Source organism: Stegostoma tigrinum, chromosome 2 (genome assembly GCF_030684315.1).
Source record: "Stegostoma tigrinum isolate sSteTig4 chromosome 2, sSteTig4.hap1, whole genome shotgun sequence".
Taxonomy (NCBI): Eukaryota; Metazoa; Chordata; class Chondrichthyes; order Orectolobiformes; family Stegostomatidae; genus Stegostoma; species Stegostoma tigrinum.
Window position 1 is genome coordinate 85,893,140 of NC_081355.1, and position 21,934 is coordinate 85,915,073.

At 47.2% G+C, this 21,934-nt stretch overlaps 1 protein-coding gene across 3 annotated transcripts in view; it reads left to right on the top strand.

Annotated features, from left to right (window-relative positions):
* calcr (calcitonin receptor) overlaps window positions 1-21,934 on the top strand; it is a 288,663-nt gene that overhangs the window by 228,513 nt on the left and 38,216 nt on the right. For all 3 annotated transcript variants that reach the window (XM_059655195.1, XM_048523649.2, XM_048523658.2), the window contains one exon: window positions 21,600-21,753. In XM_059655195.1, the coding sequence (XP_059511178.1) occupies window positions 21,600-21,753 (154 nt within the window). The remainder of the gene's footprint in view (window positions 1-21,599; window positions 21,754-21,934) is intronic.

Genomic DNA, 21,934 nt, shown 5'->3' on the forward strand with positions numbered 1-21,934 from the left:
TAGGAAATGGAGGTTCAGCTTGAGGTGGGAGGAAGGGATGGGTGAGAGGAAGAACAGGTTCGGGAAGCAGAGACAGGCTGGGCTGGGCTATGCCTGCCTCTTTGTAGGTTACGTGGAACGGTCCCTCTGCCGCACCTACACAGGTCTCAAACCCCACGTCTTCCTCCGTTACATTGATGACTATATCGGCGCCGCCTCTTGCTCCCCAGAGGAGCTCGAACAGTTCATCCACTTTACCAACACCTTCCACCCCAACCTCAAGTTCACCTGGGCCATCTCCAACACATCCCTCACCTTCCTGGACCTCTCTGTCTCCATCTCAGGCAACCAGCTAGAAACTGATGTCCATTTCAAGCCCACCGACTCCCACAGCTACCTAGAATACACCTTCCCCCACCCACCCTCCTGCAAAAATTCCATTCCCTATTCCCAATTCCTCTGCCTCCGCCGCATCTGCTCCCAGGACGAGGCATTCCACTCCCGCATATCCCAGATGTCCACGTTCTTCCAGGACCGCAACTTTCCCCCCGCGGTGGTCAAGAACACCCTTGACCGCGTCTCCCGCATTTCCCGCAACACATCCCTCACACCCCGCCCCCGCCACAACCGCCCCCAGAGGATCCCCCTCGACCTCACATACCACCCCACCAACCTCCGGATACAACATATCATCCTCCGACACTTCCGCCATCTACAATCCAACCCCACCAGCAAAGGCATTTTTCCATCCCTACCCTTGTCTGCCTTCCGGCGAGACCACTCTCTCCGCAACTCCCTTGTCCGCTCCACACTCCCCTCCAACCCCACCACACGCGGCACCTTCCCCGGCAACCGCAGGAAGTGCTACACTTGCCCCCACACCTCCTCCCTCACCCCTATCCCAGGCCCCAAGATGACCTTCCATATCAAGCAGATGTTCACCTGCACACCTGCCAATGTGGTATATTGTATCCATTGCACCTGGTGTGGCTTCCTCTACATTGGGGAAACCAAGCGGAGGCTTGGGGACCGCTTTGCAGAACACCTCCGCTCAGTTCGCAACAAACAACTGCACCTCCCAGTCATGAACCATTTTCACTCCCCCTCCCATTCCTCAGATGACATGTCCATCATGGGCCTCCTGCAGTGCCATAATGATGCCACCCGAAGGTTGCAGGAACAGCAACTCATATTCCGCTTGGGAACCCTGCAGCCCAATGGTATCAATGTGACTCCACAAGCGTCAAAATCTCCCCTTCCCCCACCGCATCCCCAAACCAGCCCAGTTCTTCCCCTTCCCCCACTGCATCACTTAACCAGCCCAGCTCGTCCCCTCCCCCCACTGCATCCCAAAACCAGCCCAGCCTGTCTCTGCTTCCCTAACCTGTTCTTCCTCTCACCCATTCCTTCCTCCCACCTCAAGCCGCACCTCCATTTCCTACCTCCCACCTCATGCCGCGTCCTTGACCTGTCCATCTTCCCTGGACTGACCTACCCCCTCCCTACCTCCTCACCTATACTCTCCTCTCTACATATCTTGTCTTCTCTCCATCTTTGGTCCACCTCCCCCTCTCTCCCTATTTATTCCAGTTCCCTCTCCCCATCCCCCTCTCTGAAGAAGGGTCTAGGCCCAAAACGTCAGCTTTTGTGCTCCTGAGATGCTGCTTGGCCTGCTGTGTTCATCCAGCTCCACACTTTGTTACCTTGGATTCGCCAGCATCTGCAGTTCCCATTATCATCAGGTCATAGTCCAACAGGTTTAGTTGAAAACATAAGCTTTCGGAGTCTCAGTCCTTCTTCACGTGTTAGTGAGTGGGGTAGTATCAGACACAGAATTTATAAGTAAAAGATCAAAGGATCACACCATTGATGGGGTAAACAAACCTAAAATGCTGTTAAATTTTTAATCTGTTTGAAGATTTAAATTGATGAATATGTATATATAACTCCCCAAATTCCTGTCAAGTCACAGTCTGGAGAGACTAATGGTTTTATCAGTGTAAAGAAAAGATGACATTTAGGTCAGACAATGCATGTTAGGTGTGAGGTAACAAGGTGTCGAGCTGGATGAACACAGCAGGCCAAGCAACATCAGAAGAGCAGGAAAGCTGATGTTTCGGGCCAGGACCCTTCTTCAGAAATGGGGGAGGGGGAAGGAGACTCTGAGATAAATAGAGTGGGGGAGGTGATGATGGAAGGGGGATAGATGAGCAGATAGGTGGAGAGAAGGCGGACAGGTCAAGGAGGCGGGGATGGAGCCAGTAAAGGAGAGTGTAGGTAGGGAGTTGGGATGGTTGTGAGACCTTGTTTAGAATCTCAAGTGTTTTGACTTTGACTCAGACTGATTTTATTTTTAAAGCAGGAATTTATAAATGCTACATTGACGGACTGAATAAAATAAAATCTATCTGCAAATACAAATTCACCCCTGAGATTTGTGTGTGCAAGTTTGTGTGTGTGTGTGTGTGTGTGTGTGTGTGTGTGTGTGTGTGTGTGTGTGTGTGTGTGTGTGTGTGTGTGTGTGTGTGTGTGTGTGTGTGTGTGAGAGTGCACAGTGTAGCGAGGGTCACCTATAGTGCGACATGAATCCAAGATCCCGGGTGAGGCTGTCCTCATGGGTACCAAACTTAGCTATCAGCCTCTGCTCGACAACTCTCTGTTGTAGCATATCCCGAAGTCCACTCTGGAGGACATTTACCCAAAGATCCGAGGCCAAATGCACTTGACCACTGAAGTGTTACCTCAGTGGGAGGGAACATTCCTATCTGGTGATGTTGCACAGTGTCCATTCATCCGTTATCATAGCGTCTGTATGGTTTTGCCAATACATCATGTCTGGGGTATCCTTGCCCGCAGTGTATGAGATACCCAACATTGGCCGAGCCATGTGAGTAGCTGCCGTGTACATGGTAGTTGGTGTTCCCAAATGTGATGGTGGTATCCATGTCGTAAGTGTGAAATGAGATTGCCATGACAGGGTTGTATAGCGTTGTGGTCGATGTTGTCCTGAAGGCTGGATAGTTTGCTGCGAACAATGGTCTGTTTAAGGTTGCTTGAAGGTGAGAAGTGGAGGCTTAGGGAAAATCATGGTAAGGTTCTCCTGGTCACCGATGATTTGTTGAAGGCTGCGAAGAACATGGTGTAGTTTCTCTGGTCCTGGGAAGTGCTGGATGAGGAAGGGCACCTGATCAGACTTATCCTGCGTCTTTCTTCTGCGTATGCCATTATGCTTTTTCACTGTGGCACGTTGGAACTGGTGATTGATGAGTTTGAGCAACGTATCCTGTTCCTGTGATGACGTACTCCAACACCTGCAGGTGTCCATCTCGTTCCTCCTCACCTGAACAGATTCTGTGTATGCGTAGGGCTTGTCCGCGGGGCATGGCTGTTTTAATATGTTTCAGGTGGAAGCTAGAGAAGCGCAGCATCGTGAGGTTATCAGTGGGCTTGTAGTAGAGTGAGGTACAAAGGTGTCTATCCTTGATGGAGATGCGTGTATCCAAGAATGAGACTGATTCTAAAGACTAGTCTTTGGTGAGTCTGAAGTGGGCTGAAACTTGTTGATATCTCTATAGAGTTTTTTCAGTGACTCCACACCATGTGTTCAAAGAAAGAAAATGTCATCAATGCATCTGGTGTATAGCTTTGGTCAGAGGGCCTGTGCAGCGGAGAATTCTTGTTTGAACTTGTGAGTGAAAATGTTGGCATACTGGGGGCAAATCTGGTCCCCCTGGCTGTTCTGTGTGTTTGAATGAAAGCCTGCTTGCTGAAGGTGGTTGAGGATGAAGCGGATGAGTTGTAAGATGACGTCTGGAAATTGGCAGCTGGTGGTATTGAGTGCTGAGGCTGGTACAGTGATGCCACTGCCGTTGTGGGGGATGCTGGTGTAGCATGCTGACAGGTCTATTGTGACGAGGAATGTTCCTGCTTTGACTGGTCCGTGGGTGCTGAGTTTCTGTAACAAATCTGTGGCAGCATGACAGAAGGTGAGGGTTCCCTGTAGAAAGGGTTTCAAGATGCCCTTGACATCGCCAGAGAGGTCAATATGGCATTAAAAATAAAACCAGTCTGACTCCAAACTAAAACACAAACAGATTCTAAACAAGGCCTCACACCTGACATGCATTGTCTGACCTAAAATATCTCCTCTTCTTTACACTGATAAACCTTTAGTTCTCTCAGGACCATGACTTGAAAGGAGTTCGGGGATTAGCATATACATTTTAATCAAATTTTTTCATTCGTGGGATGATGGCATTGCTGGCAAGGCAGCATTTATTGCCCAGATGGCAGTTAAGAGTCAACCACATTGCTGTGGGTCTGGAGTCACATGTAGGCCAGAATAGGTAAAGATGGCAGAGATAATGGGAACTGCAGATGCTGGAGAATCCAAGATAACAAATTGTGAAGCTGGATGAACACAGCAGGCCAAGCAGCATCTTCGAAAGCTGATGTTTCGGGCCTAGACTCTTCATCAGAAAGAGATGGCAGTTCCCTTCCCTAAAGGACATTAGTGAACCAGATGGTTTTATCCCAACAACTGACAATGGATTCATGGTCATCATTAGATTCTTAATTCCAAATATTTATTGACTCCAAATTCCACTTTGGAGTCTGCCGTGGTGGGATTCAAACCAGGTTCCCCAGAACATTATCTGGGTCTTTGGATTGGTATTAGCAATAATACCACTAGGCCGTTGCCTCCCCCCAGTTGAAACCGTTTAACTGATTAAAAATTTAACAGCATCTTAGATAATAAAATGTGAGGCTGGATGAACACAGCAGGCCAAGCAGCATCTCAGGAGCACAAAAGCTGACGTTTCGGGCCTAGACCCTTCATCAGAGAGGGGGATGGGGAGAGGGAACTGGAATAAATAGGGAGAGAGGGGGAGGCGGACCGAAGATGGAGAGTAAAGAAGATAGGTGGAGAGAGTATAGGTGGGGAGGTAGGGAGGGGATAGGTCAGTCCAGGGAAGACGGACAGGTCAAGGAGGTGGGATGAGGTTAGTAGGTAGATGGGGGTGCGGCTTGGGGTGGGAGGAAGGGATGGGTGAGAGAGGGGGATGGGGAGAGGGAACTGGAATAAATAGGGAGAGAGGGGGAGGCGGACCGAAGATGGAGAGTAAAGAAGATAGGTGGAGAGAGTATAGGTGGGGAGGTAGGGAGGGGATAGGTCAGTCCAGGGAAGACGGACAGGTCAAGGAGGTGGGATGAGGTTAGTAGGTAGATGGGGGTGCGGCTTGGGGTGGGAGGAAGGGATGGGTGAGAGGAAGAACCGGTTAGGGAGGCAGAGACAGGTTGGACTGGTTTTGGGATGCAGTGGGTGGGGGGGAAGAGCTGGGCTGGTTGTGTGGTGCAGTGGGGGGAGGGGACGAACTGGGCTGGTTTAGGGATGCAGTAGGGGAAGGGGAGATTTTGAAACTGGTGAAGTCCACATTGATACCATTAGGCTGCAGGGTTTCCAGGCGGAATATGAGTTGCTGTTCCTGCAACCTTCAGGTGGCATCATTGTGGCAGTGCATGAGGCCCATGATGGACATGTCATCTAGAGAATGGGAGGGGGAGTGGAAATGGTTTGCGACTGGGAGGTGCAGTTGTTTGTTGCGAACTGAGCGGAGGTGTTCTGCAAAGCGGTCTCCAAGCCTCCGCTTGGTTTCCCCAATGTAGAGGATGCCACACCGGGTACAGTGGATGCAGTATACCACATTGGCAGATGTGCAGGTGAACCTCTGCTTAATGTGGAATGTCATCTTGGGGCTTGGGCCCAACCGTGACCACCTCTACACCCAGAATATTCAGACCCTTCAGAAACGTTTCTCCCTGCGAGTCCTGAAACAGACAGTCGCAGCCATGCGCCGGCACCTCCACACACTGCAATCCAGCCTGCCCCAGCTCAGAGCCTCCCTCTCCCAGACCTGCAAAGGACCCCTGCTGTTTTTTATCCTCCGCAGGATCCACAGACTGAACACCCAGTTCCACTCAGCTTTACTGGACACCAAAAATCGTAAGTACAACCAACTCACTGGCCCCTGCCACCCACAAGAGGATTCCTGCGCCTCCCAAATCCCGACTCTGTCCCTGCCCCTCCCCCACCATGCACCCGCCGCCATTGACCATGAGGACACGGCCCGAGACCCCACGGATGACTTCACATCCGCCTCCGCCGGCCACAGAACTTCCGGAACCGCTGCTGCAGTCACCACCTCCACTTCCAGGTACAACACCTCACACACCACCCTCACCGCAGCTCCTGCCGCACAGCCCGATACTCCAACCACCGACGGAACCCCGCCCACGGCCGACGCCGACGGAACCCCGCCCACGGCCGACGGAACCCTGCCCACGGCCGACGACCTCATCGCTCCGCCCACAACCTCCACAGCCAGCAACCCCAGAGAAGACAGCCACACTGAGCCCTGCCGCATCTTCACCATCCCCCCAGGCCTCCCACTGACTGAGGACGAACGGTCAGTCCTTAGTAAGGGGCTCACCTTTGTCCCCCTACAACCACACATCAACGAATACCAGTCAGGGTTGGACATAGAGCAGTTTTTCCGCCGTCTTCGCCTCCATGCCTACTTCTTCAACCGGGAACCTAACCCTCCTTCCACTGACCCCTTCACCCGCTTCCAACACAAGTCCTCCTCCTGGACACCACCCCCAGGCCTCCTACCCTCCCTCGACCTCTTCATCTCCAACTGCCGTCGAGACATTAACCGCCTCAACCTCTCCACATCTCTCACCCACTCCAACCTCTCCCCCGCAGAACGGGCAGCCCTCCGCTCCAACCCCAACCTCACCTTCAAACCCGCAGACAAGGGTGGCGCAGTGGTAGTATGGCGCACTGACCTCTACATCGCCGAGGCCAGACGCCAACTCTCCGACACCACCTTCTACCGCCCCCTCGATCATGAGCCCACACCCGAGCACCAAACCATCATCTCCAACAACATTCACGACCTCATCACCTCAGGGGACCTCCCACCCACAGCCTCCAACCTCATTGTTCCCCAACCCCGCACGGCCCGTTTCTATCTCCTTCCCAAAATCCACAAACCTGCCTGCCCTGGTCGACCCATCGTCTCAGCCTGCTCCTGCCCCACCGAACTCATCTCCACCTATCTGGACACCATTTTCTCCCCTTTGGTCCAGGAACTCCCCACCTACGTCCGTGACACCACCCACGCCCTCCACCTCCTCCAGGACTTCCAATTCCCTGGCCCCCAACACCTCATATTCACCATGGACGTCCAGTCCCTATACACCTGCATTCCGCATGCAGATGGCCTCAAGGCCCTCCGCTTCTTCCTGTCCCGCAGGCCCGACCAGTCCCCCTCCACCGACACTCTCATCCGCCTAGCTGAACTCGTCCTCACTCTCAACAACTTCTCTTTTGACTCCTCCCACTTCCTACAGACTAAGGGGGTGGCCATGGCCACCGGCATGGGCCCCAGCTATGCCTGCCTCTTTGTAGGTTACATGGAACAGTCCCTCTTCCGCACCTACACAGGCCCCAAACCCCACCTCTTCCTCCGGTACATTGATGACTGTATCGGCGCCGCCTCTTGCTCCCCAGAGGAGCTCGAACAGTTCATCCACTTCACCAATACCTTCCACCCCAACCTTCAGTTCACCTGGGCCATCTCCAGCAGATCCCTCACCTTCCTGGACCTTTCAGTCTCCATCTCAGGCAACCAGCTTGTAACTGATGTCCATTTCAAGCCCACCGACTCCCACAGCTACCTAGAATACACCTCCTCCCACCCACCCTCCTGCAAAAATTCCATCCCCTATTCTCAATTCCTCCGCCTCCGCCGCATCTGCTCCCACGATAAGACATTCCACTCCCGCACATCCCAGATGTCCAAGTTCTTCAAGGACCGCAACTTTCCCCCCACAGTGATCGAGAACGCCCTTGACCGCGTCACCCGTATTTCCCGCAACACATCCCTCACACCCCGCCCCCGCCACAACTGCCCTAAGAGGATCCCCCTCGTTCTCACACACCACCCTACCAACCTCCGGATACAACGCATCATCCTCCGACACTTTCGCCATTTACAATCCGACCACACCACACAAGACATTTTTCCATCCCCACCCCTGTCTGCTTTCCGGAGAGACCACTCTCTCCGTGACTCCCTTGTTCGCTCCACACTGCCCTCCAACCCCACCAAACCCGGCACCTTCCCCTGCAACCACAGGAAATGCTACACTTGCCCCCACACCTCCTCCCTCACCCCTATCGCAGGCCCCAAGATGACATTCCACATTAAGCAGAGGTTCACCTGCACATCTGCCAATGTGGTATACTGCATCCACTGTACCCGGTGTGGCTACCTCTACATTGGGGAAACCAAGCGGAGGTTTGGAGACCGCTTTGCAGAACACCTCCGCTCAGTTCGCAACAAACAACTGCACCTCCCAGTCGCAAACCATTTCCACTCCCCCTCCCATTCTCTAGATGACATGTCCATCATGGGCCTCCTGCACTGCCACAATGATGCCACCCGAAGGTTGCAGGAACAGCAACTCATATTCCACCTGGGAACCCTGCAGCCTAGTGGTATCAATGTGGACTTCACCAGTTTCAAAATCTCCCCTTCCCCTACTGCATCCCTAAACCAGCCCAGTTCGTCCCCTCCCCCCACTGCACCACACAAACAGCCCAGCTCTTCCCCCCCACCCACTGCATCCCAAAACCAGTCCAACCTGTCTCTGCCTCCCTAACCGTTTCTTCCTCTCACCCATCCCTTCCTCCCACCTCAAGCCGCACCCCCATCTACCTACTAACCTCATCCCACCTCCTTGACTTGTCCGTCTTCCCTGGACTGACCTATCCCCTCCCTACCTCCCCACCTATACTCTCTCCACCTATCTTCTTTACTCTCCATCTTCGGTCCGCCTCCCCCTCTCTCCCTATTTATTCCAGTTGCCTCTCCCCATCCCCCTCTCTGATGAAGGGTCTAGGCCCGAAACGTCAGCTTTTGTGCTCCTGAGATGCTGCTTGGCCTGCTGTGTTCATCCAGCCTCACATTTTATTATCTTGGAATTCTCCAGCATCTGCAGTTCCCATTATCTCTAACAGCATCTTAGATTTGTTTCGTACATCCTCATCAATCGCGTGAAACTTCAATCTTTTACTTATGAATTCTGTGTCTGATACTATTTCTCTCACTAACACCTGAAGAAGGATCGAGAATCTGAAAGCTTGTGTTTTCAAATAAACCTGGTGTCACGTGATTTCTGTCCTTGTCCAACTCAGTCCAACATGGGCACCTCATCATTATGCATGCATCGTACCTCACACTATCTTGCATTTGTCAACAACAAAAGTGCACTCACAGATCCTCATCGTTTGTCACTTCGCCTTGGTTCATCCCCCATTTGCCCAGAGCAGGGAATCCAAAGTTTCTTTTATTATGGACTACACCAAGCCCCCTTCAAATATATCAATGAGATAGCCGAGATTCGAAATTTTTCTGATTTAAAGTCAAATATAAGGTGCTGTATTCCAGATGCAATTTAATTGGTTACACAACTCAGCTTTATGCAAAACACTTTATTCTTACCTGATAGTTAAAACACAAACAATAAAAAGAATTGCTACAAGCTTAACGCGATTAAAAAACTTCTAGAATAATAGATTATTTAATTACTAAATAGCTACTGTTCTAATATAATAATATTGAATTAACAGAACTTTGGCAAAGGCAAAATCAATAAAACAGATTGTCTCACATACAAGTTTTCTCAAGTCCAGAAGAAAAGAGCAGCAATAGAAACTGCATCCCCCCACTGCATCCCAAAACCAGCCCAGCCTGTCCCTGCTTCCCTCACCTGTTCTTCCTCTCACCCATCCATTCCTCCCACCTCAAGCCGCACCTCTATTTCCTACCTCCCACCTCATCCCACCTCCTTGACCTGTCTGTCTTCCCTGGACTGACCTATCCCCTCCCTACCTCCCACCTCTACTCTCCTCTCCACCTATCTTCTTTTCTGTCCATCTTCGGTCCGCCTCGTCCTCTCTCCCTATTTATTCCAGAACCCTCTCCCCATCCCCCTCTCTGATGAAGGGTCTACGCCCGAAACGTCAGCTTTTGTGCTCCTGAGATGCTGCTTGGCCTGCTGTGTTCATCCAGTTCCACACTTTATTATCTTGGATTCTCCAGCATCTGCAGTTCCCATTATCTCTGTTCAGTAGAAGTCATGGGTCACTGCTTGAGAAGTGCTCCCAACCTCTTTGGCTTTGATAGGGGCTGCTGCAACTGATAGCTGGCTAAGCCGATAGGCCAGCACTCAGAGGCTGATGTTTGTCCATTAAGATGTAAATAAAAGAGTTAAGTGGGTACCTTCCTTCAGTGATGTGTAGTGTGTGATAGGTACACAAGATTTCAGTAAGTCTACTGCACTAACAAACTCCTTATGTATTTTCATGGCAAAGCTTGTTCTGCATACATCAGAATAATTTCAAAGCTAAAATAGAAGCATGTCATGTCCCTTCTTGTGGTGTCCTCCCTGTCCCATTGTACCAAGGATTATGCTAAACCATCACTTGTGTGTAATGTTAAAGGTTTTTGATGACATTCCTAAGAATATGTTGTGAGAGTGCCATATCACACTGCAACATCCTTCATCAAGAAAAAAAAGCTCCATTGCATCAATGTAAAATCCATCTTTGATAATCAGCACCACATCTTGGTACTCGCCACCATATAGCCTGGAAGCTGCATATATTTGTGAAAACTCTTGTGTTCCTGCTTAGTTCCAAGCACTTAATGGCTTTTAGATTGGATACTGGCTGACAAGAGCCACCCTCTGTAATCGTGGTTACACAACCCACAGAGGCCAAACGTAGATAATAAGCTACCCATTCTTCCACCAGAGCCAACATAAAGCAGTCAATAGACCTCCTGAGGATGAGGTCCTGATGCTTGGATTGCTGTGGCATGGCCTTGCAGTGCAGTCCAGAAAGAGCATGTCATATTTTCGTAGCATGGAGTTCACTGCGCAACTGGAACAGGGAATCACTGGAGTTGATAGACACTTAAGAAATGGGAGAGTGGCAGCAGTTTTCCAAAGAAGACGTCAATTGTCAGGATGACAATCATTCTCAGTGTGATACAACCGCATAGCACTGAGCTCAACAAGCTAGACACACTTAACACACACATAGTCCTCATAGATATAGAATAGAACGGAGTTTCACAGAATCCCTTTTGTGTGGAAGCAAGCCATTTGGCCCATCAAATCCACACCAGCCCTCCAAAGAAGTATTCCACCCAGACCCACCCTCCTCTGAGCAATTTAGCATAGCCAATCCATCTAAATCTGCAAATCTTCTGGCCTGTGGGAGGAAACCGGAGCAAAGATACACAGACACAAGCAGAATGTGCAAATTCCAGACAGACAGTCACCCAAGGCTGAAATCAAACCCAGGTCCCTGGTACCATGAGGCTGCTTTGCTAACCACTGAGCCACCATTCCACAAAGTTATTATTCATTGACTGTAAGTTTGTTGTTGCTTGAAATGTAAGTGGTACCTATCGAAAAGCATGTGATGGTCCCACGTCGAACAGAGAAGATATTATGGAAAGAGCAGCAGTCTCTTAATCAGGGTTCCAACAAGGTATATTGCTAAGGATGAGTAGCCTAACTTGACTCTCGTCGCAGAAGTTACCATGACAGTCACTCAGACAGGCGTTGATGTAAAATAACAATACCTTAATAAATGTGAGCTTGTATTTGCAATTAAGTGCAATCTATGTGACCTCCAAATATTTTCTTTTCAATTCTCGAGCTGCTATGTGCACCGTGTCTTATTGCGCTTGACCTAGTGCACGGCTGTGTTTTAAACATCGTGCCTGCATTGTGAACCTTGGGAGGACCGAGCAGCGGCAAGTCCTCCTGCCATTATTGAATGCATGATAGCAAGAGCAGGATACCGCAAAGGCAGGGTGCATGCAACTGGGGACGAGCAATGGAAGATTAAGAGAGATAACATGTTCGAACCCACGGAGAAAACTCTCCATGAAATTCGCCAAAATTGACGCTAAGTTTTGGTAGAATTTAGTTCTAACTTACCATATCCCCTCCTATTTCTTACGGCTGTTGTTATATTGCAAAATATTATCATACTTCAGTAGGGGGATGTCTGATCAAATCACATAATCAAATCTCCCACTAAACTCTAGAAGGGTGTGTATGGTATTATTGTATGGCATCAGCCGAGGCTGAGGAAAGCCACACGTGATTGAAATTTCCACTTTTAGTTCACTATTATTACAATATGATTGTGATTTTCATCAACAAGGCAACAGCTCTGGAAATTTTTAAAATTGTATTTCATTTGGAAGTGGTGAAAATGAAAATGTGGCATTAGAAAAGAGGCAAGATTCTATGCAGAATAAAAGTCAATTAAAGGTAATTGTGGATACAGTGGTGTACAAAGGGCAGGTGTTCCTATTGTGTTCCTAGTGCTCAGTGCCACTTACTGTACATTTACTGACTTGAAATTGGGGAGAGAAAGGAAACCAGCTTGGGTAATAAATAGAGATACAAATATGGAAGTGACAAACCACATTCAATCTGAACAAGCTGATGAAGCAAGTTCATGAACCACAAACACCATTTAATGAGCTCAAGTGTACGGTAATGAAATAAAAACAGAGAATGTAGGAGACTTTCAGCAAATCTGGAAACATTTGTGGAAACAGGAACAAAGTTAATGTTCTGACTGCTATATGGGACACTTCTCCAGAACACTAATGATACGAAGAATAAGAAAAAAATCAACAACATGATTCCAGCTATAGCAGGAAAGGGGCCTTTAAGGATTGACAAAGATCTCATCTAATAATTGTGCAGCAGAGCAGCTGGAGAAATGGGATTTTTGAAAATACACAACCAGAAAAATGAAACACAAATCTTAAAAAGAGATATGAAGTATGTACAGGCCACTGGTGCAGCTACTGGCAGAATCCTGTGTACCATCCTGATCACAGGGCTTCAGAAAGGATATCATTGATGGCAGTAACAGAAGAGAGCAACTATGCTTATCCCTAGCTTAAGACATCTGAGCTATCATAATTAGTTGAAGACCATGGCGGTGTTTAACTACTGATGAAATGCGCACGCTGGGCAGAATTTTACCGGCCCACAGCAGAAGAGATATGGGGCATGAGGATATAATAACATGTGGGAAGGAATACCTGATTGGCTCCTGACTATGTGCAGTTCCTGGGGAATCTTGTTGACAGTGTGAAAAGGATCATAGAAGCCTTCCCAAGGCGATTGGTGACTAATTTAAATGCGTAAAGATTTTATCCGCGGTGATTTTTATCAAGGCCTTTGTCATTTTTCCAACAGTAGATTGCTTTTTCTCCAGCTATGCGAGGAAGCCATCAGCTAAATGAAAGTGGGCTCCAAGCAACAGTTTGAATAATTGTTTATTAAAGCACAGTGGCCAAGGAAGAGCCGTCCTCACAGTGCTGGCTGTTATCTCTGAGGGTTTGCTCTACATCACTTGCAAGGTGCTAAAAGTCTTTGGCCTATCTGCTGAGCTACAGGGCCCCTGCCTACCTCAGAAGTGACTCCCCATTCCTGCTGGTACCGCTGAGAAGCCTGATCTGGCTGAGTCGGCAGCTGTCAGGGGCTGGTGGCTATTTTGAATCGGGGGTGGGGGGGGGGGGGGGGTGGGAAACAACCTGAGGGGAAAACAAGATGAGCTGCCTGCTGGGTTGGAGTAGTCAAACATATCACTTAGCACAGGGATGGGGCACAATGGTGGTCTCCAAAAGTTAACACCTTACCTTGCCACCAACACTCCTAGCACACCTCCCTCCCTAAGACATTCAATCCATGATAAGACAATAAGATGCTTTGCCTTCCTGCTAGTGACTTCCCCAAGATGTAGCCCTCAATTGGTGGACGTCAAGGACTAAAAAGCTGCTGGCTTCTGATGGGCAACCCACCAACCAATAATACCAATATCAAAGTTTGTGATAGTTTGTGATGCTCGCCCTGGGTCTGCCCATCAGCCCTTGATGAGCTGGTGAGTTGCCACCTCAACCCCTTGCCTCCACAGTTGGAAAACACATTTTTAAAAATATGCCCACTGTTTCTGTTTCTGAGTTAGTCAGTGCTGGCGCTTGTTATCATTCAGGGAATTCAAGAAAACACGAATTGGATGAAGCCTAACAAGCACACCTTAGAGTAGCCATGGCTGTAAAACTTGCGGGTCGAAATTACAAAGGTACATTTACTAAACATGCTTAAGTTGGATGTGGAAACAGCACAAATATGAATGATACCCCAGATATACGGAAAACCTCTTCTCCCCTTTGAATTGTGGTTTCATCCACCTTCAACAACAACCTTGTAATTGACGCCAGCTAGTGAATGGGCAAGCCTGTTAGACTGCAGAGACTTTTCCACTGTTGTACATGCCTAGTTCCTTGCTAATGTTTGGAGGGAAGAGTTGTATTATGCCATCTCTCTTATGCCTGCATTTGACCTCAAAGCACTTCAAACTGAGCCAGGGTTCTTAAAGTGGAAAATGTTCTATTAACTTCAGCCTGAGTAAAATCACAAGTAAATAGTGTGCGATAATGATTAAACAAAAAAAATCAGAGGTTTAGAGGAGGTGAAATGTAAATCTTCCTCAGAGCCCTTCACACCTGGTGTATCACATGGTGACCAGCTTCCTGTACTCAGATGTGGCATGGAACTTGCTGAGCTGAAACCCACGTAGCGAAGGGCTTCACATTAGATTGGGAACTGGGGAGGAGTCATGGAAATGTTACAAAGCGAAGATCATTTACGCAGTTCTCTTAAAGTTACAGATCAACCTGCCCTTTGTACAATTCATCAACTCAGTTGTGCTCGAGAACAACGGATTTAATGTTTTCTGATATTGTTCTAACTTGGAGCAAAAACACTTTGTTCCGTAACAGGTGTCTCCTGTTGGCTGCTCATTAAGTAACTTGGAACAGGTCACATGTCAGAGAGGCCTGCTGGCTCCATCACAACCCAAATAAGCGGATGAAAGAAAACAGTAAATCTAGGTGGGAGAGTAAAAAGTTGGGGAACATACAATATAAATAATTCTTCCAGAAATCTCTTTTAAAAAACATTTACTTAAGAAGCAATTTAGACTTGTGTTGGCTTGAAGAGTGTTTGCAGTACTCATGAATATATTAATACATTCTACTGCTCATCATCATTGCTAATTTAAAGCAGATATAAAGCTGACAACTTGGGAAAGGTAACTCCAATTTCATAACTGACAAGTATACAGTAAGATTAGAAAATTATACAAAAGGGATAAATTACCCTCAGCTTAAGTAATAATGGTATACTCCCAGCGATAGTCCTTTAGCCTTTAACTACATGTCTCTAAATCTTGTGACACTTTCTTGAACTCTGACTGCAAGCTACATTAACTTTGGAAATTTACATCCCTGCTATGCTGTTAATGATAAAAGGGCATTCACAGCATAGTTATCTGTCAGTTCAATTGAAATCATTTGTCTTAAATGTCAGCTAGTAATTTAATCCAGCCTGAAATTAACCTGGCAGCAAAACTGAAGGGAAGAGATGTGGAATCAAGACAATTTTTTCAGATGATGACATTTCACAAGCTGCAGATAGAAATATTTTTGTGTTTAATTATAAGTAGCTCAACAAAAATGCAGAAGTGTTTTCATGGAACAACAAAATCTCATGTCACAACTAAGCAAATTTAGGATTGTTGTTTTTCAAAAAATGAAACTGGAAAGTGTGTTTCAGGGAATAAGTAGCATAAAGGGACATATATTTTAAGTAACTTTATTGTTGATGTTGGAAGCTAGATATTTGATTACAGGGAATAAGATTTCCATCTGTTTCTATTTGGTTCTATTTGTTTCATGGATGCAGACAGGCCAGACGGTCACATCACTTGGGCTGGATGTATTCCACTGCTACACAGACACACACACACACACACACACACACCTGATCTGAATCCAACACACAACCAAAGTAACAATTATTAGGAAACAAGTGAATTGCCTCTAAACCACTAGATTGGTAAAATCAGACACAATCACGTCCGGAATACAAGAGAAATTTGATGCAAACCAAGCGAAAATGGAACTAAACTACTCTGCAAATAACATGAAACCCACAGACAGTGCAGTAGTCTCCCAGTCGTTCCTGTCCTCTATCACAAAGGTCTTAGATGACAGCATGTGGGACAGTTTGGACCAGCCGATATAGATGGATGAGGTGACCAAGGCCCTTGAGTCCTTAGAAAAGAAAAAAACTCCCGGAAGCAATAGCTTACTGGCCAAGTTGCAATGAACTCTATGGAACTTGATTGGCCAGGACCCGCTGGAGGTGTATGACAGTATGTTTCTGGCAGGTGGCATGTGTGTGACTCCATGAAGAAAGGTGTCATCATCCTCATCTACAAGCGGAAGTGGGAGAGGGAGGACATTAGAAATTCGCGACCAATCTCACTGCTGAACGCAGATCATAAAATACATTTTAAGGTCATCATCAACTGAGTCAGATCTGCTCTGGGATCTGTGACTAACCAACAACCAAACTTCTGCAGTACTGGGCACCACAATCTCTGAGATCCTTGTGCTCCTCAGGGATACCATCAGCTACATACAGGCCGGGGCAGGGCGGTGGGGGAGCGAGGTGGTGCGGAGGTGTGGGGGGGCTGTTGGGGGTGGGGGGGTGGGGTGAGGTGGGTGAATGCCTACCTCATCAGCCTGTACCTGGAGAGTGCCTTTCACAGGATATTGCACACCGACATGCGGGACATGCTCTCCAAAATGGGCTTTGGGGAGGGAATCTGCAATTGGGTCCAACTGCTCTACACCAACATTGTAATGCAGTCTCTAACAGTATGTGAGAATGAGCAATCTTCCCAGTCAGATCTGGGCTCAGGCAGGACTGCCCACTCTCTCATGCTTGGTTTGTGTGTTGTTTGGGGCCTTTTGACAAACCCATCAGGAAGGATGTGAGCCTGAGAGCGATGAGTATTCCAGGCAGCAAAGGCTTACGTGTCAAGGCCTCTCTTTACATGGATGACATCAACAATTTCTGAACAGATCTGCTGTCAGTGTGCAGAAGCATAAGCGCAACCAGTTTGAACTGGCCATTGGAGCCAAAGTAAATTGAGGCAATAGAAAGATCTTGTTCTTTGAGAAATGGGCTGATGGATCCTTTATCCCCTTTACCGTCCGGACAGGTTACCTGAAAGTGCTGGGAATATGGTTCACAGGGGCCACAGCATGTGCAAATCTTGACAGGAATGCATTGCCAAGGCAATGCAGAAACTGGGATGTTGGGAGCAGTGCTCCTTCTTCATTGCAGGTAAAAACTTTGTCGTCAGCTGTGAGGCATCATCTCTGTTGTACGTGACACAGGTCTGGCCCATTCCCTGAACCTACACTGTTGCAGTCACCCAAGCCATCTTCCACATCATCGGGCTGCCTAGGATGGACTGTTTCTGCAGAGAGACCATGTACTAAACTCTGGATAAAGGGCGAAAGAATGTGATGGCCACTTTTATGTGTGGTTGCATCAGGTAGCATGTCGACCCTCAGTATGCAAACATCAGGTGTCACTATGCACTGACGTTCTACCAGACCCTGTGTTGGCAGAGGACAGGACTGGCCTCATTGTTGCAGAATATCCCAAGTAGGTGGACCACTCCATATCACTTGTACGTCATGGAGAAATTTGCAAAAAAGACACCTTCGACCACAAGTCAAATGCCCCGTTATCAGCGTCCTAGAGGTTCCTTTGACCAGAAACACATCAGGAATCACCACATAAATACAGTGGCCACAAGAGCAGGTTGGAGGCAAGGAATACTGTGGCTATAAACTCACCTCCTGACCCTCCAAAATCTGTCCATCATCTATGAGGCACAAGTCAGGAGTGTAATGAAATATTCCCCACTTGCCTGGATAGATGCAACTCCACAACACTCAAAAAGCTGTACGCATTCCAGGTCAAAGTAGCATACTTTATTGGCATCATATCCATAAATATCCACTCCCTCTACCACTGACGCTTAATAGCAGCAGTGTGTACCATTCACAGATGCAATGCAGAAATTCACCAAACATCCTTAGACCTTCCAAACACATGAGCACTTCCAATTACAAGGATAAGGGCAGCAGACACATAGGAACACCACCACCTGCAAGTTCCCCTCCAATCCAGTCATCATCCTGACTTGGAAATATACCGCTGTTCCTTCACTGTCGCTGGGATAAATTCATCCATAACGGCATTATGGGCCAACCTATAGGAGGTGGCCCTGCAGCGGTTCAAGCAGACAGCTGATCACCACATTCTTAAGGGCAACTAGGGATCGAACAAATGCTGGCCAGCCAGCGACACCCACATCCCACAAATGAATAAAAAAATTCCATCAAGAAGTGATCAGCACATAGCTTCTTTGAGACCGTGCGGGAAGAAGAGAATGTGGACCCTGTTGAGTTGTTCCCATAGGAGATTGTCAAAGTCATTTGGCAGAATACCTCATCACCAGAACTTCACAACAAGAACCAGGATATCACTTGGCTTGTGGTGAGAAAGGCACTACCTGTGAGATCCTTCATGTGCACCCAAACTCTTTGCATGACTGGATGTTTCCCTCGAAGTGACTGCTGGAGGAAGAGACTGTTACACATCTCCTTCAGGAATGTGCCTTTACTAAGAAGGTTTGGAAAAAGATGCAGTGGTTTCTGTCAAGGTTCGTCCTGAGCAGCTCTCTGGCACAGGACTCTGCTCTACGGTTTGGTCCCTGGGGATGCGCACCAAGAGAAACATCAACTGCGCCTGGAAGACCATCAACTCATGAAAGACAGCTACTTGGTATTCCCAAAACTTGTTGGCCTTCCAGAGAAAGGAGTTGGCCTTGACCAAGTGTTGCAGACTGGCACATTCCACAGTCCAGAGCTTAGTCCTGAGAGGCACACAAAAGCTTGGGGCAGTTGCTACCAAGGCCACAGTAGGGAGAAAATACCATCTAAGGCCTTTCTACCAAAGTACAATAGGACCCTATTCAGTCATCAGACCCTCCCAGTACTGCAGATATGTGTAAATAATATGCTGTATAAGTAAGAAATGCCTTTGGGTTGTTGGGGTACTGTCTGGAAAGTTAAAGGCCAATGTTTGTTTGTTCTCAATATGCAAAGACTGTGCAGAAACAAACTGCTGTAGAGTAGAATGTACATAAAGATATTTTTATAAATAAAGTATTTTTTGAAATAAAAACATCAAGGCTCTGATTGGCTGATAGTTCACAGTGAGTTGCTTTTCCCCCAGGGCCTTTATTCTGGTGAAGCACCTGAAGCTACCTTACTGCCTGAATTGCCTTCCCAAAGAAAGGGCAACATAGCATTGCATGTTTTCCAGTCAGTAGCTGAGACTCATTGTCTTTTCAAGATTCCACCTGAGGTATCTTGTATTCTACCTAATATTTTAACAAATGAAAACAAATCATGTATAGTGATGGAACCAGGTGGATCTCATTGATTATAAGGACCTTGATTGGGGTTGTTAACCTGGGCCCATCAGGGAGCCCTGGCTGACCAATATAACCAGGACATTTAGAATCTGCTCAGTTCTGGGGACTGACTTTGAGCTAACTGGCCAGTGTACTGCGCACAAGTGAATAAAGAGTGACTTGGTGATGGGATTCTGGCCTCTGTGCAGTTATTTCAGATTACATGACAGATTTGGAGGAAAGTTGAATTCAAATGGTATTCGGTATGTAAGTACAACTCCATACCATCCATCGTCCAATGGTCTGGTGGAAACAACAGTCCAAAATTTGAAGACAGGATTAAAGAAGCAGCCTACAGTGTTAGTCGATATCAAACTGTTCTGGTTCCTGTTCGATTATGGGACCATCCCACAAGCAACAACGGGGATAGCTCCGGCTGAGTTGCTGATGGGGAGAGGACTTTACACCAGGTTAGACCTGATACACCCCCACCTAGGGAGGGGGAGAGTGAAATGGCAGCAGGAACACCAGAGTCAGTCACATGCCTCCTCTAAGTGAGAGAGAAAACTGAATTCAGGGGATGAAGTTTGGTCCCCAGAACAATGGAAATGGCCCTGTATAGGTACAGGACGAGGTTGATGCAAGGTCAGTTCTTGTGACTTACAAAGTTCAAGTTGGTGATATAGTCCTGAAGAAACACATGAATCATTGCAACAAGCTGTTACAATGCAAACGGAGCAGGAACAAAACATACCCAGCCCCTGAGAGCAGCCAAAAGGCTCATCAGAAACCATAAGTTCCATCTAGTGTCAAGGAAACCACAGAGTCTGAGATGGATATAGCCTCGGTACCATTACCACCAGGAGAAGAGGAAGAAACTCTCTTGAGACGCTGCAGGTCCAAGAGACGGACTATGGTCTGCTAGATGCCACCCATGTCAGAGTACGAATCAGGAAACCAGACCTAGGGTGAAAACGCCATAGGCAAAGCTGCAAGAGAAAGACCAGGTGTACACCGCTGGGCTTAGTGAGAGAGGGATGTCATGACTTGAACCAGGTGGATCTCATTGACTACGAGATTGTGGATTGGGGTTGTTAACCTGAGCCAGTCAGGAAGCCCTGTCTGACCAATATAACCAGGAGGTTGAGAATCTCCCGGCGACTGGCTCCGAGCTGGCTGGCCGTAACCAGTGTACTGTGCACAAGTGAAAAAAAGGTGACTTTGTGATGGGATACTGGCCTCAATGCCAGTATTATTTCACCATACTTTAAATTCATTAGGTTCCTAAATAAAGATGGAGCTGCAGTCAAAGTGAACATATATGGTCACTTTTCAGTTAGACTCAAAATCTGGCCCTTCAGTAATGTTATTACCATCTGTGCCACATTGTCGGAGCTCTAATGTGTATTAAAAAATAGGCTATATTATTGCTGTTTTTGACAAAATGATTTATCCTGTCAGTAGTACCTTTCTCATGCTGTGTTTTACTATTTTTGGTATGTTCATAATACGAGTTGACAAGCCATAATTTAAATTATTTCAAGCAGATGTGAATGCTTTGGTGGATTTTTATAGCTGCTGTTCACGCACGTGAACCAGAAAGGAGGATACATTGCGGTTAGGGGATTTAATGGGGCCCTGAACTGGATATCTTTACCAATGGCTTCAAATAAAATTAATATATATCAGCCTATCTATTCTACAGAAACCTGATAATAAATAACACTGAAGTAACATTTTCTGAAGAAGGGTCTAGGCCCCCGAAACATCAGTTTGCCTGCTCCTCTGGTGCTGCTTCGCCTGCTGTGTTCATTCAGCTCTACACCTTGTTATCTAACATTTTGCTTACAGGTTTGGAAGTTTTTTTGAGCATTGCATTTTGTTGACTTAAAATGAGCCACCAATATCAAAATACCTTCTTTAAAATATTTTTTATAGTTTTAAAACTTTAAAAGAATGTTGATCCCTCTTTTTTTCCCAGAGAACTGCAGGTGAAAATGACACAATAGCTTATCCTAATCTTACTGCAGGCATTCAATAGAAATTGTTGTTCTGTTTGAATGAACAAATTTTAAAAACAAGATTATGACTGCTTCCACAGGTGGGATGCAAAGTGCTACACTTCTTTCTCCAGTACATGTTGGGCTGCAATTACTTTTGGATGCTTTGTGAAGGGATCTACTTGCACACACTCATTGTAGTGGCTGTATTTGCTGAGGAACAACATCTGCACTGGTATTATCTTCTGGGTTGGGGTACGTATTATTTCTGACAAGTTAAAATTTGATTATATTTGATTATCTTTTTCTTATTTTTCCGATGAAAGGAGCAGAAGAAATCACATTACTGGGAATTGGCAAATTTCTATGAGCCTTATGACATTTCTGCATACAAACATGAAGAGAGGGTCTGTAACCAAGGACTGGTAAATTGAGT